The sequence below is a fragment of the Haematobia irritans genome, chromosome 1, assembly GCF_050003625.1.
Source record: "Haematobia irritans isolate KBUSLIRL chromosome 1, ASM5000362v1, whole genome shotgun sequence".
Classification (NCBI taxonomy): domain Eukaryota; kingdom Metazoa; phylum Arthropoda; class Insecta; order Diptera; family Muscidae; genus Haematobia; species Haematobia irritans.
The window spans coordinates 58,444,466-58,464,635 of record NC_134397.1 but is presented as its reverse complement, the minus strand read 5'-3'; the positions used below and the strand labels follow the sequence as shown (position 1 = coordinate 58,464,635).

The 20,170-nt window shown below is 33.5% G+C and overlaps 1 protein-coding gene and 1 long non-coding RNA gene across 3 annotated transcripts; both read right to left on the bottom strand.

The window, feature by feature from the left end:
* On the bottom strand, window positions 1–15,795 carry LOC142221010 (arrestin domain-containing protein 17). Its single transcript, XM_075290492.1, has 4 exons — window positions 15,577–15,795; window positions 6,733–6,888; window positions 538–1,386; window positions 1–462 (listed from the first exon to the last, which is right to left on the bottom strand). The coding sequence occupies exons 1-4, from the start codon at window positions 15,689–15,691 to the stop codon at window positions 311–313; spliced, it is 1,272 nt and encodes a 423-aa protein (XP_075146607.1). The 5' UTR covers window positions 15,692–15,795; the 3' UTR covers window positions 1–310.
* Window positions 15,796–17,175: 1,380 nt separating this feature from the next.
* On the bottom strand, window positions 17,176–18,154 carry LOC142238698 (uncharacterized). Of its 2 annotated transcripts, XR_012722793.1 has the most exons (4): window positions 18,104–18,154; window positions 17,819–17,984; window positions 17,649–17,754; window positions 17,176–17,583 (listed from the first exon to the last, which is right to left on the bottom strand). It is a non-coding gene; the product is annotated as an uncharacterized LOC142238698 (long non-coding RNA). The 2 variants fall into 2 exon arrangements; XR_012722792.1 differs by lacking the exon at window positions 18,104–18,154 and having other exon boundaries at window positions 17,819–18,086.
* Between the last annotated feature and the right edge of the window lie 2,016 nt (window positions 18,155–20,170).

Here is a 20,170-nt window from a genome sequence, read left to right as displayed (position 1 = left end):
TTGAAATTAAATACTTAAAGATTTCTTATACTTCAAAATCCCTATAAAATGCTTCATGAGAAATTCTGTAATCAAATCGTCTTCATCCTCTTTGAGACTCTTAAATAAATATGATATTGATTTTTTTTATTTTTTGAAAAACATTTCGATTCTCCATCGAAAAGTCTTTTGTGTGGGGTTTTATGGAAAGTTGTGCGCTGCATGACATACTTAAAGCAGATTCTTCATTTGATTTTCCAAAAACAATTTCCATAGAGATTTTATTTGCATGTGGTGTCTTATGGTTTTATGGATGCAAATGCATTTTCCTTTACATTTTTGGAGGTGCCGTGGGTGTATTGAATTGGAAAGTTGGATAGCGTGGTGCAAAATCAACATCACCTATCACACGAGTATGTTCCGAATCATCACGATTTGTGATTTTGGGGGCTTTAAATTGAGTTTCCACAAATTGTGGGGGAGCTAAAAAAAATGGAAAACAAAAAGTAATGCAATTAACTCTTGTTTTCACATAGACTCCACAGTCTAAAAACTTACGTATATTTGGATACAATTGACCCCCACCAACACTATCGGCTACATTCCATCCCAAAGCACCACCCTGACCGTTTGGTGGACTTGCCGGGCTCACTGGTTGTGTGGGTGCCATTGATGGATCATCATTCTGTTGTTGCGGTGCAATTTGAGCTGGAACATCAGTATAAGGTGCTGGTGGCTTAAATGAAGCCAATGGTATTGTACCCAAAGTTATGGGTATATTGCCTGTTAAATTCCTATGTGGTCCAGCTACGGTGCATTCCACATGCAAGTCATAATCCAATGCAATAACACCACAATTTACTAGATTCGTAGGAGGTAATGGGGGTATTTCCAATTGTTGACTAAATGTTCTTGATTCTCCACCGGCCACGGGACCAATACCCAATTCAGCTATGGTTATCTTGGATTCTTTCTTCTCGGCCCTTGGTTGGGTTGTGTGGAACGTAACACGTTTACGTAATACAAATTTCACTGTATTAATAGTAACATTACTGGCATTATCACATTCACAGGTAATTGGTATTATCTGGCCAGAGACATATCCGGTAACTGGTATCGATGTAATAACCGATAATGGACCAGACTTGCAACAGAAACAACAAAAACTTTTCTCCAATTCCAATTTGAAGGGTTCTTTCACACGTGGATTGAGATTTAGATCAACTGGAGCAATTACAGTAAAAGCCATTTTCATGTCTTGATCAAATTTCCAGGGTCGATCTAATGTGACTTTAATGGTGTAGCGTACATGACCGAATTCGCCCTCGAATGAAGAAGGTAATGTGGCCGGCAGAGCACAGGTGAATGGGTAGGTATGAGTACCAGCTGGTAAATCAATTTCGGCACCTTGAGAAAAAGAAAAAGTTTTTAATGGAAAATTTGAAAGAGTGTAGAGATTTTAATCGGAATCTAAAAAACCATTATTGTCAAATATAATCAGTGATTTTTTGGGCTTTTATTGCTTTTTTTGCACTGTGGAAAATCGATTTGTTAAAATCGATGAGTTTCTACGGCCCATTATTTTTGAAAATTTGATTTGTGTAGATTTTGAAAATGCATTAAACTGAACTTAAATATATTTCGTAGTCCACATATTCGAACGAATTTCTATTTTAAAACAAGTAAGGAAAGTCTAAAGTCGGGCGGGGGCGACTATATTATTGATTGATTGATTTATCCATTTATTTCCCGACATCTTCTACATTTTTTCAATACGATTATTATGACTGGAATATTCCCTGCGAATTGGAAGCTGGCTAAGGTATTTCATCTACTAAAAAAGGGTACTTCTGGCAAGGAATGCTCAGACTTTAGACCGATTTGTGTCCTACCTGATTTGTCTAAGACGTTTGAGATAATTCTTAAGGATCAGATGTGTGCATATCTTGAATCACATTCCTTGGTGGACAGCTGCCAATCTGGCTTTAGGAGCCACCATAGCACAACATCTTTAATGATTCATGTCACGGACAATATAAGACGATCTTTAGATCGTAGGAATCCGGGTATACTTGCAATATTAGATCTAAGTAAGGCGTTTAATTCTGTTGACCACACTATTCTCTTAACTAAGCTTTTTTCTCTGTTCCGTTTTTCGCACTATTCATGTATGTTAATTCGTTCTTTCTTGTCGGATCGATCGCAGTTTGTCATATCTAACGGTCGATCATCTGGGACTCGTGCAATACAATATGGTGTCCCGCAAGGTTCCATTCTAGGTCCGTTGCTTTTTATGTTATATGTCAATGACATTTGCGAATGTGTTCATTTTTCTGAGCTTGGGATCTATGCGGATGACATCCAATTATATAATTCTTTGGATTCTTCTTTGGGTAATTGCATTCGGGAACTTGACGACGATATTGGGCGTATTTCTGTGTGGTGTTACGAGAATAATATCTGCTTAAATGTGCGTAAAACTAATTGTGTTTTGTTTCATGGGGCGCGCGATCACTCTGCAAGTATTACGGTACAGAATTCTGTTGTACCTTATTCTACTTCCGTTTCCTGTTTAGGATTTGAGATTGATTCCGGACTGAGTTTCACGGGTCATATTTCCTCTGACTGAATCTGACTCTAAGGAAGTTATATAGTATTGATGTTATTCTACCGATTGATGTACGACACAGTCTAGCTCAGGCCCTACTCATGCCGAATATTTTGTATGGACAGGAGGTACTAATGCATCGAACTTACGTAAATTACATTCTTATTTTCATGGTATTTTAAGATACGTTTATGGCTCACATGCGCGTGATAACTACGACTTCTACTCTTTTCAGTTTTTGGGTTGTTCATTTGACAACTTTTTAAACTTGAGATGCTTGTATTTTTTCTTCTGTGTGGTGAAATTTGGTTCACCACTGTATTTGATGGAGTCAATAACGTTTTTGAATAAGACTAGAAATACGCATGTGCTGTTGGATCATTTTCACTATCTTGTCTTTGAGAGATCGTTTTCTGTACGTGTAGCCAGGTTATGGAACTCGCTACCTCACCACCTTAAAAATTTCTCTATTACTCCTTTTACATTTAAAAGAAATTTGTTAAATTATTTATCTACTCTATAATGCAAATATTTATCATCTCACTGACAATTTCAAACTAAATGCGTTTTAATTTCTTGTTTGCTATGTATAAAGGGTTGTGCGTTAGGATTTTAATTTTAATTTTTTTTTTTAGTTTCGTTTTAATTATTAGGGTAAATTTTTATTTGCAATACTAGAGCTCTATTGATTGAATTTCTATCATCATGTTGTCCAGAAGGGCGTTGGTTGATTAAATAAATAAATAAATAAATATTATACCCTGCACCAGGAGCCACCGTGGTGCAATGGTTAGCATGCCCGCCTTGCATACACAAGGTCGTGGGTTCGATTCCTGCTACGACCGAACACCAAAAAGTTTTTCAGCGGTGGATTATCCCACCTCAGTAATGCTGGTGACATTTCTGAGGGTTTCAAAGCTTCTCTAAGTGGTTTCACTGGAATGTGGAACGCCGTTCGGACTCGGCTATAAAAAGGAGGTCCCTTGTCATTGAGTTTAACATGGAATCGGGCAGCACTCAGTGATAAGAGAGAAGTTCACCACTGTGGTATCACAATGGACTGAATAGTCTAAGTGAGCCTGATACATCGGGCTGCCACATAACCTAACCTAACCTAACCTGCACCACTTTGTAGATCTAAATTTTCGATACCACATCACATCCGTCAAATGTGTTGGGGGCTATATATAAAGGTTTGTCGCAAATAGATACATTTAAATATCACTCGATCTGGACAGAATTTGATAGACTTCTACAAAATCTATAGACTCAAAATTTAAGTCGGCTAATGCACTAGTGTGGAACACAATGTTAGTAAAAAAATTTGGGAAACATTTAAATCTGAAGCAATTTTAAGGAAACTTCGCAATAGCTTATTTATGATTTATCGCTCGATATATATGTATTAGAAGTTTAGGAAAATTAGAGTCATTTTTACAACTTTTCGACTAAGCAGTGGCGATTTTACAAGGAAAATGTTGGTATTTTGACCATTTGTGTCGAAATCAGAAAAACATATATATGGGAGCTATATCTAAATCTGAACCGATTTCAACTCAACTAAATCGGAGCAAAAAATTGGACTCTGTGGTCATATGAGTGTAAATTGGGCGAAAGCTATATATGGGAGCTATATCTAAATCTGAACCGATTTCAATCAAATTTGGCACGCATAGCTACAATGCTAATTCTACTCCCTGTGCAAAATTTCAACTAAATCGGTGCAAAAAATTGGCCTCTGTGGTCATATGAGTGTAAATCGGGCGAAAGCTATATATGGGAGATATATCTAAATCTGAACCGATTTCAACCAAATTTGGCACGCATAGCTGCAATGCTAATTCTACTCCCTGTGCAAAATTTCAAGTAAATCGGTGCAAAAAATTGGCCTCTGTGGTCATATGAGTGTAAATCGGGCGAAAGCTATATATGGGGGATATATCTAAATCTGAACCGATTTCAACCAAATTTGGCACGCATAGCTGCAATGCTAATTCTACTCCCTGTGCAAAATTTCAATTAAATCGGAGTACAAGATTGGCCACTGTAGTCATATGAGTGAAAATCGGGCGAACGATATATATGGGAGCTATATCTAAATCTGAACCGATTTCAATAAAATTTGGCACACTTGACTACACTACTAATTGTACTCCTAGTGCAAAATTTCAACCAAATTGGGGTAAAACTCTGGCTTCTGGGCCCGTATTAGTCCATATCGGGCAAAAGATATATATGGGAACTATATCTAAATCTGAACCGATTTCTTCCAAAATCGATAGGGTTCTATTCTGAGCCAAAACACATACTTATGCCAAATTTGAAGTCGATTGGACTAAAACTGCAACTTGACTTTAATTACAAAAATGTGTTCACGGACAGATGGATTTCACTTCTTGGGCTTATAGAAACCGTAGTTTTTATCCAATTTGCATGAAAGAGGTATTTTAGGAGGGGTGTCAAAAATGGTGAGTATAGGTCCATGTTTTGGTATAGCCCCCATATAGACCGATCTCCTGAGTTTATTTCTTGGACTTATAAAATCCGTAGTTTTTATCCAATTTGCCTGAAATTGGAAATCAAGAGGTATTTTAGGACCATAAAGGGGTGTTCCAAAAATGGTGTGTATAGGTCCATGTTTTGGTATAGCCCTCATATAGACCGATCTCCCGATTTTACTTCTTGGGCTTATAGAAACCGTAGTTTTTATCCAATTTGCCTGAAATTGGAAATCTAGAGGTATTTTAGGACCATTAAGGGGTGTTCCAAAAAATGGTGTGTATCGGTCCATGTTTTGGTATAGCCCCCATATAGACCGATCTCTTGATATAGGCCCCATATCGACCGATCTCCCGATTTTACTTTTTGGGCATGTAGAAGCCGTAGTTTTTATTCAATTTGCCAGAAATTTGAACTCTAGAATTATTTTAGGATTATAAAGAGGAATGCCGAAAATGGTGAGTATCGGTCAATGTTTTAGTATAGGCCCCATATCGACCGATCTCCCGATTTTACTTTTTGGGTTTGTAGAAACCGTAGTTTTTGTTGAAAATTTGGGGTTTTTTTAAAACTTTAAATAGGTTTGCAAGAAATGATTTTATTGTTTAGGATTCTAGAAACCGTAGTTTTTACACAATTTGTTGGAAATTTTAAATCTACAAGTATTTTAGGACCATTAAGAAGAATGCCGAAAACGATTTAACTCCTTGGGTTTCTAGAAACCGTAGTTTCCGTAGTATCCGATTTGAAATTGTAAATATACTGGTATTTTAGACTCACAAAAACGTGTATGGGATTTTAATTTTATCGATCCATTTGGTAAGATCTCCATATAGACCGATTTCACTTCTTGAAAATTGCTTGAAACTGAATGTAAAATTTCCAGATTTTACTTCTCGTAATCATTTAAATAATGGGGGTGAAAATCTACAGGTTTTAGACTTCTAATCAAGGCATTATTTCATCATTTTCTTGCCCACTTACAAGAGATGATAATGATTCCTCTAAAACTCAAACAAAAAATGGTTCTTATAATTCCAGAATCTGATATCGTGTTCAGAGATACAATCTTTAAATTTATTTCGGGAAGTTTACTGGTTGAACTGCTCTGCTTGGGAGAATATCTGTCATCAAACCCCCTGAAATTTGAAAGTAGACTATAATATTTTACATTAATTACAATTTTAAATGCGAGCTAATTGGACATGAAGATTAAGGAATTTGTATTATTATGCTATTGAAAAGAAAATTCCAGATACCCATCTTACAAGCCTGACTATACATATGTTTCAGTGTTGGCTAATCCACATTTCCATAGTCTCTAGTAAGATCTATTTGAAACTAGTATCAACTAGTTATCGCAGCATAATAATACCAATTCCTCAATCTTCATGTCCAATTAGCTCGCATTTAAAATTGTAATTAATGTAAAATAATTGATTTGGACGAAAACGCAGCCTGCGTTGATATCAGGCTAACATAAAAATAGGAAACTATAATATTTGATTCATGGTGGTGGGTATTTAAGATTCGGCCCTGCCGAACTTACTGATGTATATACTTGTTTATAAATTCAAAATTCCAGAAAAAACGTAATCGCAATGTTTAATTATCTTTGTGGACATTTGTATACCTTATATACTTACTATTTTTTCCTCCTACCAAATAGTATTTAATCTGAAAATATTCTTCATGTCCTTTATAGGTGGTTGTCTCATCTTCTTCCCGTCCCTCGCTGTTGGTAACTTTGCGTGTATCAGACCATTCTGTATTAGCTTCGCCCAAAAATCTGATTATTATTCCTGAAAAAAAAAATAATTTATTATTATTGCATTCTATATACATAAATAACAAATAATAAACACACACTCCATATATTCGATCAGTTACAGTATCTTTATAGAGAACAACTGAATGACATCATCATCATATTTTATTGTGAGTTGTTAAATTAAGTGTGACAATTACGATAAATACTTTATCTCAAGTATGTCAGTCAACAAAATCACGCACAGCACAAACATTACTTTGAAATCGTTCTACCATGTTTGCTTTTGATGTAAGAAACTATAACATAATCTGGAAAACCTACATTCCAATCAATCATAAAAGCTTTGAAAGTTATATAGTATTCTATTCCAACTTTTCCTATTAAATAAAGAAATCTTGGAAAAATCGACCTTTATGTTTTGCAAAAGGCCAATTCTCAACATTCGATTTTTCAATATAAGGAAAATGCCAATTTTTTCAAACGATGACTTCCCAACCTTTTGTCTTTTTCAATCTTTGGAAAAGGCGAATTTTTCACTTTTACAAGATATGGAAAATCTAATTTTTTTAATTTAATTTGTTTTGTTCTGTTTTTTATACCCTCCACCATAAATTTGTCATTCCATTTGTAACACATCGAAATATTGCTCTAAGACCCCATAAAGTATATATATTCGTGACGAAATTCTGAGTCAATCTAAGCATGTACATCCATCCGTCTGTTGAAATCACGTTAACTTCCGAACGAAACAAGCTATCGACTTGAAACTTGGCACAAGTAGTTGTTATTGATGTAGGTCGGAGGGAATTGCAAATGGGCCATATCGGACCACTTTTACTTATAGCCCCATATAAACCGACGCTCAGATTTGTCTTGCGGAGCCTTTAAGAGAAGCAAATTTCATCCGATCCGACTGAAATTTGGTAAATGATGTTAATATATGGTCACATCGGTCCATAATTATATATAGCCCCCATATAAACCGATCCCCAGATTTGACCTGGTTGAAATTTTTATGTGGTGTTAGTATATGGTCTCTACCAACCATGCGAAAATTGGTCCATATCGGTCCATAATTATATATAGCCCACATATAAATCAATCCCCAGATTTGACCTCCGGAACCTCTTGGAGGAGCAAAAATAATCCGATTTGGTTGAAATTTGGTACATTGCGCTAGTATATGGCCGCTAACAGTCATGCAAAAATTGGTCCATATCGGTCAATAGTTATTTATAGCCGATGGTTAATCACACAAAAATTGGTCCATATCGCCAAAATAATCTACCAAAATTTTATTTCTATAGAACATTTTGCCAAAATTTTATTTCAATAGAAAATTTTGTCAAAATTTTATAATTTATAAATTTGATTTGTCCTAGCACAACAAGATTTTATATCTTATAAGTTACAGTACTAGGTAAAAATAATGTTATTTTCGCATCACAGTCTGATAATTAACATTGCAATTGAAAGAAAAAAAATATAATAATAAAAAAAGATGTATAAATATAGTAATAATTGTAAAATATGATTGAAAAAAAAAAAACAAAAAAGTAGAAAAGAAAGCATTTAAGAATAGTAAGGTAGATAAGTAGATGGTACAAAACAAAAATGCTTACAATTGTTAAAATTAATAATGAATTTATATATGGATAATAAGTAAAAAATGAAAGAAAATTAAAAAAAAAATTACTTAAACTTGGTTATTAAAAAATGATTGAAGTGTTTTCTTAAATTGAAATGCGTTGCTTATTAACTGAATATGGGTAGGAAGATTGTTCCAAAGACGTATTGCGCAGATCAGGAATTGATTCTCAGATGCAGCGTATTTATAGCGAAGTTGAGTGATCCTCTTCCCTCGATTTGATCGAGAAAATTGAAGTCTATCATATAGATATGTTGGTTCACCAGTATAAATAATTTTCTGGAAAAATACAAGACGTTTGAAATTTAAAAAGCTGTCGAAAGTCATGTTAAATAGTTGGTAGGCAAATGTAGAAATTCGGTTACAGCGTATTTTATTGAATACATATCTTGCAATATTGTTATAAGCTACTCTTAGCTTTTGCTTATCAGCGCTGCTACAGTTTCCAAATATTTCAACTCCATACAGAAGAACAGGAATAAGATACGTTTTGGATAGAAGCATTCGAATATGATGTGGTGTTGATGATTGCACAGTCCACAAGTTACGCAACATTCCGTAGGTTTTAGCAATATTGCTTTGAATATGGTTAGTCCAAGTTAGATGCTCATTAAAAGTAACTCCCAGATTTGTTGCAGATTGAACAGTGTTTATCTTGACATTTTTCTTGTAAATAAACAAGCATTTCGATTTGGTGGGATTGATCATAAGTTCATTCGTTAGTGCCCAATTATTTATTCTTTCCAAGTCCTTATTAATTTCTTCGATGCATACTGGCAGTTTATTAACAAATGTACTAGCATAAACTTGAACATCATCAGCATATAGGTGGACTTTGCAATACCGTAAAACTGCAGGCAGATCATTTACATACAAGCAAAATAATAGCGGACCAAGCAATGATCCCTGTGGAACACCTTTGTTGATATTCAGCGCACTAGATTTTTGATTACAGTGATAAACAGATTGTGTTCTGCCGCTTAAGTACGAAGAAAGAAGCCTGCAGGCAGAGGCAGAAAAGTAAAACATTTGTTTTAATTTTCGTGTTAAGATTCCATGGTTCACAGTGTCGAACGCCTTACTATGATCAAGCAGTACAAGTACAGATACCATGTTTTCATCCAGTTTTGATCTCAGATACTCAATTACATCCGTAAGCACGGTGATACAACTTCTTTGAGGTCTGAATCCTGATTGTTTCTCTGTTAGAAGGTTGTGCGATTTAATATATGTGTTCATTTGATTGCACATAATACGTTCCAGAACTTTCGACAGATATGGCAGTATGGCTATGGGACGAAATTCATTTGATTTAGGCTTAGGTAAAGGAATAATTTTGGTAAATTTCCATGACTTGGGGAAAACAGATTTTGTGAGAATTGTATTAAAAATGAAAGTGAAATAGGGCAGGCACTTTGGAAGCAATAATTTAATGAATTTTGGACTTAGTTCGTCTGTTCCTTCAGCATTTGATTTTATAGATAGGAAACATTTCAGGACTTCACATTGTTCAAAACAGTTAAAATTGAATTCGATATTAGAATCAACATAATTTGATGTTATAATCGGGTATGCTAAATCATTTGACGCATTAGTAGAAATGGATTGACGCGCAAAGATTTCGTTCAGATTATCAACATCAATATCAGCTGGCGCTGAGTGCTTTCTCCCAATACCAATATCACGGATTACTTTCCACTTAGATCCACTATCAACTGCCATACCAAATTGTTGTCTATAGAATTCTGTTTTTGCGACTTTAATTTTTTCGTTGACTTCACGTCTTGCATTTTTGAATTCTTCGTGTAGCTCAACAGTTTTATAGCGTTTCCACCGTTTGTATATTAAATCACGTTCACTGATTGATGTCTTAATTTCTTGATTGAACCAAGGCTGTTTGGGTTTACTTTTAATGATTTTTAACGGAACGGATGCATTAAACAGTGTTGATATATTTTGCTGCATGAAATTCACTTGGTCCTCCACATCATCAAGGTAATAAATATCATCCCAAGCAATATTATTAACCATTTCATTCAGTAGGTTATAATTTAATCTACGAAAGTCTCTCAACTCATATTCAATGCGTTTCTGACAGAATTTTGCGTCGTAAGTCATGAAGAGCAAGTCATGTTTAGAGAATGTTGGTGCAGACAGTTGGTCGTATAAAAGTATCTTATTCAGACAGTTAACAAAAATAGCATCGATAAGAGTGTTTCCAGTATGTGTATAATGTGTTGGTATTGTCGTATTAATTGAGTATATTACTATAGAAAGTTTTGTTAAAATTTTATTTCTATAGAAAATTTCGTCAAAATTTTATTTCTATAGAAAAATTCGTCAAAATTCTATTTTTATAGAAAATTTTGTCAAAATTTTATTTCTATAGAAAGCTTTGTCAAAATTTTATTTCTATAGAAAATTTTGTCAACATTTTAGTTCTATAGAAAATTTTGTCAACATTTTAGTTCTATAGAAAATGTTATCAAAATTTTATCTCTAAAAAAAATTGTCAAAATTTTATTTCTATAGAAAATTTTGTCAAAATTTTATTTCTATAGAAAATTTTGTCAAAATTTTATTTCTATAGAAAATTTTGTCAAAATTTTATTTCTATAGAAAATTTTGCCAAAATTTTATTTCTATAGGAAATTTTGTCAAAATATTTCTATAGAAAAGGTTGTCAAAATTTGGACTGACTTACAATGTAGAAGACGTTGTTAAGGAAGTTTTAAGATACCTTGCCATCGGCAAGTGTTACCGCAACCCAAGTAATTCGATTGTGGATGGGTACATAAGATTCGGCCTGGCCGAACTTACGGCCGTATATAACATACTTGTTTTATTATTGGTTTGTCCGTCTGTTGAAATCACGTTAACTTCCGAACGAAACAAGCTATCGACTTGAAACTTGGCACAAGTAGTTGTTATTGATGTAGGTCGGAGGGAATTGCAAATGGGCCATATCGGACCACTTTTACTTATAGCCCCATATAAACCGACGCTCAGATTTGTCTTGCGGAGCCTTTAAGAGAAGCAAATTTCATCCGATCCGACTGAAATTTGGTAAATGATGTTAATATATGGTCACATCGCTCCATAATTATATATAGCCCCCATATAAACCGATCCCCAGATTTGACCTCCGGAGCCTCTAGGATGAGCAAAAATAATCCGATTCGATTGAAATTTGGTACATTGCGCTAGTATATGGCCGTTAACAGCCATGATTGGTACATATCGGTCTATAGTTATAGAATATAGAAAATTTTGTCAACAACATTTTGTCAAAATTTTATTTCTATAGAAAATTTTGTCAAAATTTTATTTCTACAGAAAGTTTTGTCAAAATTTTATTTCTATAAAATATTTTGTCAAAATTTTATTTCTATAGAAAATTTTGTCAAAATTTTATTTCTATAGAAAATTTTGTCAAATTTTAGTTCTATTGAAAATGTTATCAAAATTTTATCTCTAAAAAATTTTATCAAAATTTTATTTCTATAGAAAATTTTGTCAAAATTTTATTTCTATAGAAAATTTTGTCAAAATTTTATTTCTATAGAAAATTTTGTCAAAATTTTATTTCTATAGAAAATTTTGTCAAAATTTTATTTCTATAGAAAATTTTGTCAAAATTTTATTTCTATAGAAAATTTTGTCAAAATTTTATTTCTATAGAAAATTTTGTCAAAATTTTATTTCTATAGAAAATTTTGTCAAAATTTTATTTCTATAGAAAATTTTGTCAAAATTTTATTTCTATAGAAAATTTTGCCAAAATTTTATTTCTATAGAAAATTTTGCCAAAATTTTATTTCTATAGAAAATTTTGTCAAAATTTTATTTCTATAGAAAATTTTGTCAAAATTTTATTTCTATAGGAAATTTTGTCAAAATATTATTTCTATAGAAAAGTTTGTCAAAATTTGGACTGACTTATAATGTAGAAGACGTTGTTAAGGAAGTTTTAAGATACCTTGCCATCGGCAAGTGTTACCGCAACCCAAGTAATTCGATTGTGGATGGGTACATAAGATGCGGCCTGGCCGAACTTACGGCCGTATATACTTGTTTTATTTTTGGTTTGTTCTTCAATAATATTTGTTGTTTTGATTTCAGCTTAAAACCCTTGCGTTGACTAAACTACCAGAGTAGCTTAACCAACAGAGGAAAAATATATTTGTCAATTTTATTAGGGCAAAGCCCTATAGACTGCAAGATGGTTGGATGGACAGCCGTTTCGGAATTACCACATTTCTCATCAGCATCCTCTACTTGCAACAAAACCCGCAACAAATTATCAGAATAAATTCGGGTAATTCACTAAACCCAATTAAAATTACACTCGAAAAAAGGTTTTCGATAGTCGGCTTTGCCTAAAATAAATTTTGTATTAAATAATTAAATTAAAACATTTTTAATTTTATTTCATTTTCTTTTAATGTTTGCTAAGTTTTCGCTCTACTAATTTTAGATCGTCAGGCTTCAAAAATAGTGAAACAGTCAGTTATTCGATTATGCTAACCATTGCCACCGTGGTGCAATGGTTAGCATACCCGCCTTGCATACACAAGGCCGTGGGTTCGATTCCTGCTTCGACCGAACACCAAAAGTTTTTCAGCGGTGGATTATCCTACCTCAGTAATGCTGGTGACATTTTCAACTTTGTTTTTTTTTTTTTTTTAATTCGATTGTGGTCTACAACTTTTAATCTAAAGCACACATGTACACCATTTGTTTAGGAAATGCAGTTAAGAAAGAAAGCAAGAAAGGGTAGGAATCCACAAACTTGCAAGCTTAGTGGAAAGCAAATCAGCTTTCAAACAAAGACAATTATGTTGATATCTTTACCCTGTGCGTTTTGCCCAGCAGATAGGTCTAAAGGATATATGGTCGTCTTGTGATTTCTTCTTCTTCGAAAGTGGAGGTGTCTGAGCTAGACATGTTCAACAAAACGCCGTACAGCCACCCAGTTTCTCTCGCTTCTTATCACTCTCGAGAAGAGAGCGTAATAATTTTGAACACTCCCTGTATGCTCGGCATCATTGTGATATCTTTTTCGTCGAAAGTGAAATTGTGTGACCCTTATTTCCCTATTTGGTAATGACAAAATAAGATTGGCCTTTGTGTCCACCACCGTTTTTCTCCATATTTTTGCCACTCGCCCTGGTCACTTGATGGATGCTAATTATTAAGTTGTTCCCGTCTTGGTGTTTGGCTTGGAGTATTTTTTTACCGTTATTTTTGACTCTTAGAGCTAGTGCTCTTCGTTTTGAAAACAGTTTCTTTTGGCTTCAACACTACAGCCCATGACGATTTCAGCCAATTTTTAAATAATAAAGTTTTTTTTCGAAATCAATAAGCCAATTGCCCCATTTATTTCTCTATAATGAACTTTAGTCTACCCATCACATTATAAATATTTGCATTTTTCACATTTTAAGAATATGGAAAAGTCGACTATTCTATGTAAATTTTGAACAGTAAGGATGATTTTTCCTAAAATTTCAAAAAGACGAAAAGTCGATATAAAAGCCCCAATTCGAATTGCTAATTTTACAGTGATAGACAATAGAAGAAATTTTCAAAATAATTTGGCACTTTACCTTATCTTGGAGATAAACATCACATCGGCCAACAGTCACTATGTTGCTTTTTTCGATGACAATGAAATATGAACGTTTCTAAATCAAATGCACTACAAGATAAGGGTTCCATACCCTCAAACACAAAGAAAATGGAAAAAATTGTCACCTTGACAAATGAAAGGAATAGTATTGGGACTTTTCAAGTTTATTCAATGACAATAGAGGTTAACGCCGTATACGAAGCATCAAAATAGGATCATTTACAATTTACAAAAATTTTATATAATAACATTTCTGTCCCAATATAATTTTCTACCTCTCCACCACTGACATATGTACTTCTTAAATGCATATACAGTTAGAGCATTTTAGGTGCATTTTTGGCTGTGTGCATTAGTTCATCAACCTCAATGCGCATTGCATTATCGCTAAACTTTAAAGTAATCGCCAGACAATCATCAGAAATTTTTGCTTCTTTCTATAAACCACCCACCAATCTTGTGCATACACACATAAATACGTATACTTTTGGGGCACGCATCACAACGTTGTACTATAGCTGAAAACCGAAAATAGGGAGATGCTTCTGTTGGGAAGAAGAAAACTGGAATTGGCATTTCTTGTTATAAGAACAACAATAGCTATGAAAATGAAAATATGTTGACTAAAAATAACATAGAACCGGCTTGAGTGTTTGGATAATACAAACAAACGCACAAGCAGAAGACAAAAAAATATCCAAGAGAGAGAGAAAATGTTAGAGACCCCAATTCTTATGGCATTCGGCGGCACTTGTTTGAAATGGAACTAAAAGTAGTTCTGTTCGCCCGCATATTTACAGACGACAAAGTGATGGGGCTGGTAGTATGAGGGAGAGGAGGAAAGCTAGGGCAAGAGTGGCTGCTGATAGTTTGGGTATGATATGACGATACAAACAAAGCAACGTATTGCCATAAAAAACAGACCCACCACACACACATTCATAGGAGAAATCGAAACACACAAAATCCAAAAAACTATATTGACAAAAATACAATATTAGCTAATAATGGAAGAGGTAAGCATTGTGCTATGAACACCCAATTATTTGGCAATAATGGAATGTCTATATACGATAAAAACAACGAATTTTAATGACGTAGTACTTCAACACTGTAAACCAATAAAAGATTCATAAAGACATCTACGTTAGCAGCAGTACCAGGGGAAGGCCATGCCTCGTCCGTCCATCCATTCAATAGTCGTCTGTCTTATTGATGTGATGATGTGATACATTATACAAAATGACTAATATTTTTCAGATTTACTTTGTATGTGTGTAGCTTTTAACAAATATAAATCTCAGCACCATCTAACTCTAAATGAAAAAATGTCATCATTTATATGTATGGCCTTGTGCTTTCCTATTTTCTTTGGAATATTTTGAAACTTTTTCGTATTTGATACCAAATTCCATCTGCTATCCAAAATCAAGTCATACCTCGAATTTTTTTCGCTGAATCAAATGTTAAATTCACTTGTCCATTGACCGTTTGACCGGCATAATATGTATTCCAGGGATTGTCCAAGAGAATTTCACAACCTTTAAGACCCATTTTAGTTAATTAACTGTTTTATTTTGGATTTAAATGTAATTTTATCTTCGCCTCTTTGAAATTCACGCCCACTTCGAATTCGGCAAAATAACAAACCCCAACTGTCAGACACTGGCCACGAAAATACAATAACATAATAATCGATATTCGATAAATCGATTATTGATGTACACTGTGATGCAATTTAGCAACCAAATCATAATATTCAGAAGGTAGTAACGCGATACAGCTGATTAACGTATCCAAAAAAAAATACAAACGTTTGAAAATTTTTCAAACATTTTTTCAAAGGATTAGGGTATTATTCAAGGGAGAAAATCGCGTTCTCAAAAGAAAACAGACAGATAGTAGAATTCAACACATTATTTACATATAGTTATATCCATTTATTTAGGCAATCCAAAGACTTTAGAAAGGCCGATTTGGCGAATTACAATTAGCAATAATTTCTCAACTACAATCTTCAAATTGAAATACATCGTTACTCAAACAATTTTCGATGTGGGCCAACTCAAAAAATTAACATTGTTGCGTATATATTTTAACCAAACTTTGTATAAATGCTAACCTCACATCTGACTGGAAGTCAAAGCCAAAATTCTGGGGATTTTTTATAATTTATTTATTTTCGACAACAACAAAAATAGGTAATAACATAGCGAAATCTATCATACACTACAATACTATACGAAAATCTTATTAAACATATCAACAAAAAATTTTTAAATACCTTAAACATTAGTTTTAAACACTTTTACCTAGAGAATTCGATTTCCTCCAGAAAGTTTGGTTTCACAAAACTGTATTAAAATGAATTATGCGCCTTTGAGACTATAAGTTTATCCGGACAACAGTGGTCGTGTCGAACATATCCCATAAATTGGCCACATTATAAGTTAAGTCCGAAGGCATAATCGATACTGCTGCATGTTTATGGGATCGATCAACAACGAATTGTCGTATCGATTGGACACATTGTAAGATTCTTTACAAATACTACCCAATAAACACAAACGTTCGAAAAATGCTAAATTTCAACAATTTTTCAAACATTTTTTCAAAGGATTAGGGTAATATTCAAGTTGAGAAATTGTTGAGAAAATCGCGTTCTCAACAAAAAACAGACATTACCCTCAACAGTGAAATTCAACACATTAGCAATAATATCTCAAGTGTTATCCTCAAATTGAAATGCATCGCTACTCAATAATTTGTCAAACAATTTTCGATGCGAGTCAAATTCAAATTAACATCGTTGCAAATACTTTTCAACCTAAATTTGTATGAATGATATCCCCACTTCAAATTGAAAGTCAAAGCCAAAATTCTATGAATTTTGTATAATTTATTAATTTTCATCAAAATAAAATATATAATAATACACTACACTACATAATACACTACAATACCAATTGATAAATAATAATCTTATTAAACATATCAACAAATAAGAACAAAAAAAAAAAAAAAACAAATAACAAAACTTTAAATATCTTAAACATTATTAGTAAACACTTTTGCATTGATAATTCGATTTCCTTCCTTTTGGTGTCATAAAACAGCATTAACATTTATTAACATGCGGGCAATTTGAAATTAGGAACGTACTGGACCGCGTGTTAGAATTGATTTCCAGCAGAAGGAATTCACAAAATATCCATTTTAAACTGATAATAGCATATGAATTAAACTGACGATGTGATGCACATTTACATCCAGAAGTTGTTGATTTCAACAATTTGTTGCTTTTAACAATTTTAATAGCTTGCACTTGTAATGTTTCTGGAAACTTTTTCTTGTCTGGAAACTTTTTCTTGTCGATAAGCCACTCATTTTTCATTGGTCAGCTTCTTAATGTTTGTAAGAATGTAGCATCCAAAGATTTTAGTTTTCTGCAAAGAGATTTAAATTTAGTGACTTCTCTAAAGTGTTGATTTAATTTTTCATATTGACGTACTAATTATTATAAACTATTTGAAGCAGTTCCAGTTAATTGTCCACAATTTTTTCATCGGCCAGCTTTTTAATGTTTTCAAGAACGTAGAATCCATAATTTCAGTTTTCTGCAAAGAGATATACATTTCGTGACTTCCTTAAAGTTTTATTTCATTTTTTATTTTCACTTACCTATTTTTATAAACTATTTGGTTATTTGTCTAAAATTTTCCATTTTTTTATTTCTTGCAATTGACCACGAACTTCGTTGCACAAATAAGTATTGAAAACCACATGGTTTTTTCGTTGCATTTTAGGGTAGTGTTTTGTCAAAGTTTTCTCAAATTATCTTCAACACCTTTTCAAAGATTTCGTCAACATTTTGGCAAATTGGAAGTAATTCGCAAACAATTTGAAGATGTATTGAAGATGAGCTATTTCAAGTCATGTTGAATTTATGTTGAAAATTATATTTACCCTCAAACTGAAAAGTTGTTGCATTTGAAAAACGCTCATCCTGTGTTTATTGGGTACGTTCGCACTAAATACGAAATCTCGCTATTTAAAACCTAAATCTCTTTACAAATCTCAAGTGTTCGGACTGGCAAACTCCCTGCCAACATTTTTTGAATTTGGGAGCGCTTCTGAGAATCCCCACTACGTCGAAAACAGTCGTATACGATATCCAAGACACCTCGGAAAAGCGCCGTCACTATTGAGAAGTTGTATCACGCCAAGTTACTACAAAAAAGTATCGCATGAGTGCAATTATTAGGTGCCCTTCTGGATACATTTAGAAGGACGCCAATAAGAGCCCCTTCAAACAATCAGACAAAGTAAATTTTAAAATTGTTGTAAAAGAATCATTGTGGTCAAGTAAAACACGATTTAGATGTTTATTAATTTTATTAAACGTTTATAAATTCTCATAAATATAACATTTATACGACTACCACATCACATTTAACATATTTTTATGCATTAATAAAAGATTGATGTTGAGTTACAAGTTGCAAGTTACATGTTGTAGCGTCTATCAGCCAGTGCTTCTAGTCCCAATGGAGGCAGCGTGTCTAGAAAAATATTTGGAAAACTATCACTTTATTCCATTTGGAAAGTCAAAAATTGTTCATCAATATACCTTTCACAATTTTAAGCGAAATAACTATGTTTTCAGCACTTCATTATCGTTTTTATTTAAATAAACTATAAGAAGCTAGTTGTGCTTGGTGTTTCACAAAATATAAAATGGCTCTTGTAACAATAGTGATGACAAAATACTCTCATTCGATTAGTGATTGCAAAATACTATCACAATTGGCAATTGTTGCAGTGTCAGTTACGAGTCTGTGGTAGCGATGAGGATGAAATGGAACTTTGAAATGCTGGCAGGGACTGGCAAAATAACGAGATTTTGTAGATTTGAGGATTTAACAGTTGTTTATAAATATATCAATACAAACACAAACCCGTATGGGTACACGCACACACACATTCATCTACAAGGAAAATTGGGGCAGGGTTGCAAAAAGCGCATTCCCTGCCAGCATTTCAAAGTTCCATTTCATCTTCATCGCTACCACAGACTCGTAAATGTCACTACAACCATCCTACTGTGATGGGGGGCAGCATATCATAAAGTACAAAATGTACTTCATACATGTATTTTGCCATCACTACTTTTACAAAAGCCATTTTATTTTTTGTGAAACGCCAAGCGCAACCAGCTTGTTATACTTTATTTAAATAAAAACGAAAATAAAGTTCTGAAAACATAGATTTTACGCTTAAAATTGTGAAAGGTATATTGGTGAACAATTTTTGATTTTCCAAATGGAATAAAGTGATTGTTTTTCAAATATTTTACAGACACGCTGCCTCCATCGAATAAAAACACTGGCTGATAGACGCTGCAACATGTAACTCGCTACTTGTAACTCTACATCATCATTAATGCAAAAAATTATGTTAAATGTGATGTGATAGTGGTATAAATGTTATATTTTTAAGAATTTGTAAGTGAATAATCAAATTAATAAATATCTAAACAAACGTGTTTTACTCGACCACAATGATTCTTTTACCACTATCTTAAAATGTGCTTTTTCTGATTGTTTGGAGGGTCTCTTACTGGCGTCGTTCTAAATTGATCTATAAAGGCACCTAATAATTGCACTCATGCGAAACCTTTTTGTAGTAACTTGGCGTGGTACAACTTCTCAATAGTGACGGCGCTTTTCCGACGAGTTTTTGATATCGTATATGATTGTTTTCGACGTACTGGGGATTCTCAGAAGCGCCCCCAAATTCAAAAAATGTTGGCAGGGTTTTTACTACTGAAAACCACAGATGTACAAGGCAGTATAGGGGATTTTGAAAGAGATTTTGTTGAAATCCTCTACGAGCCAGCTAAAATTTGCCTATTGCAAATCTACTGAGATCTAGGGGGATTGCGACCAACATCCTCGTTTACGAGGATTTTGGGTCTAGTGCAAACGAGGTATTAGTATGCGGGAATTTGAAATAAGGACCACGTTCCTTGAA

Coding starts and splice junctions, on each gene's coding strand:
- LOC142221010 (XM_075290492.1), bottom strand. CDS start 15,691: ATGGGTCTTAAAGGTTGTGAAATTCTCTTGGACAATCCCTGGAATACA. Junction 1,387..6,732: donor TTTGGTAGGAGGAAAAAATA/GTAAGTATATAA, acceptor CTTTTTCTCAAG/GTGCCGAAATTGATTTACCA. Junction 463..537: donor TCAATTGTATCCAAATATAC/GTAAGTTTTTAG, acceptor CATTTTTTTTAG/CTCCCCCACAATTTGTGGAA.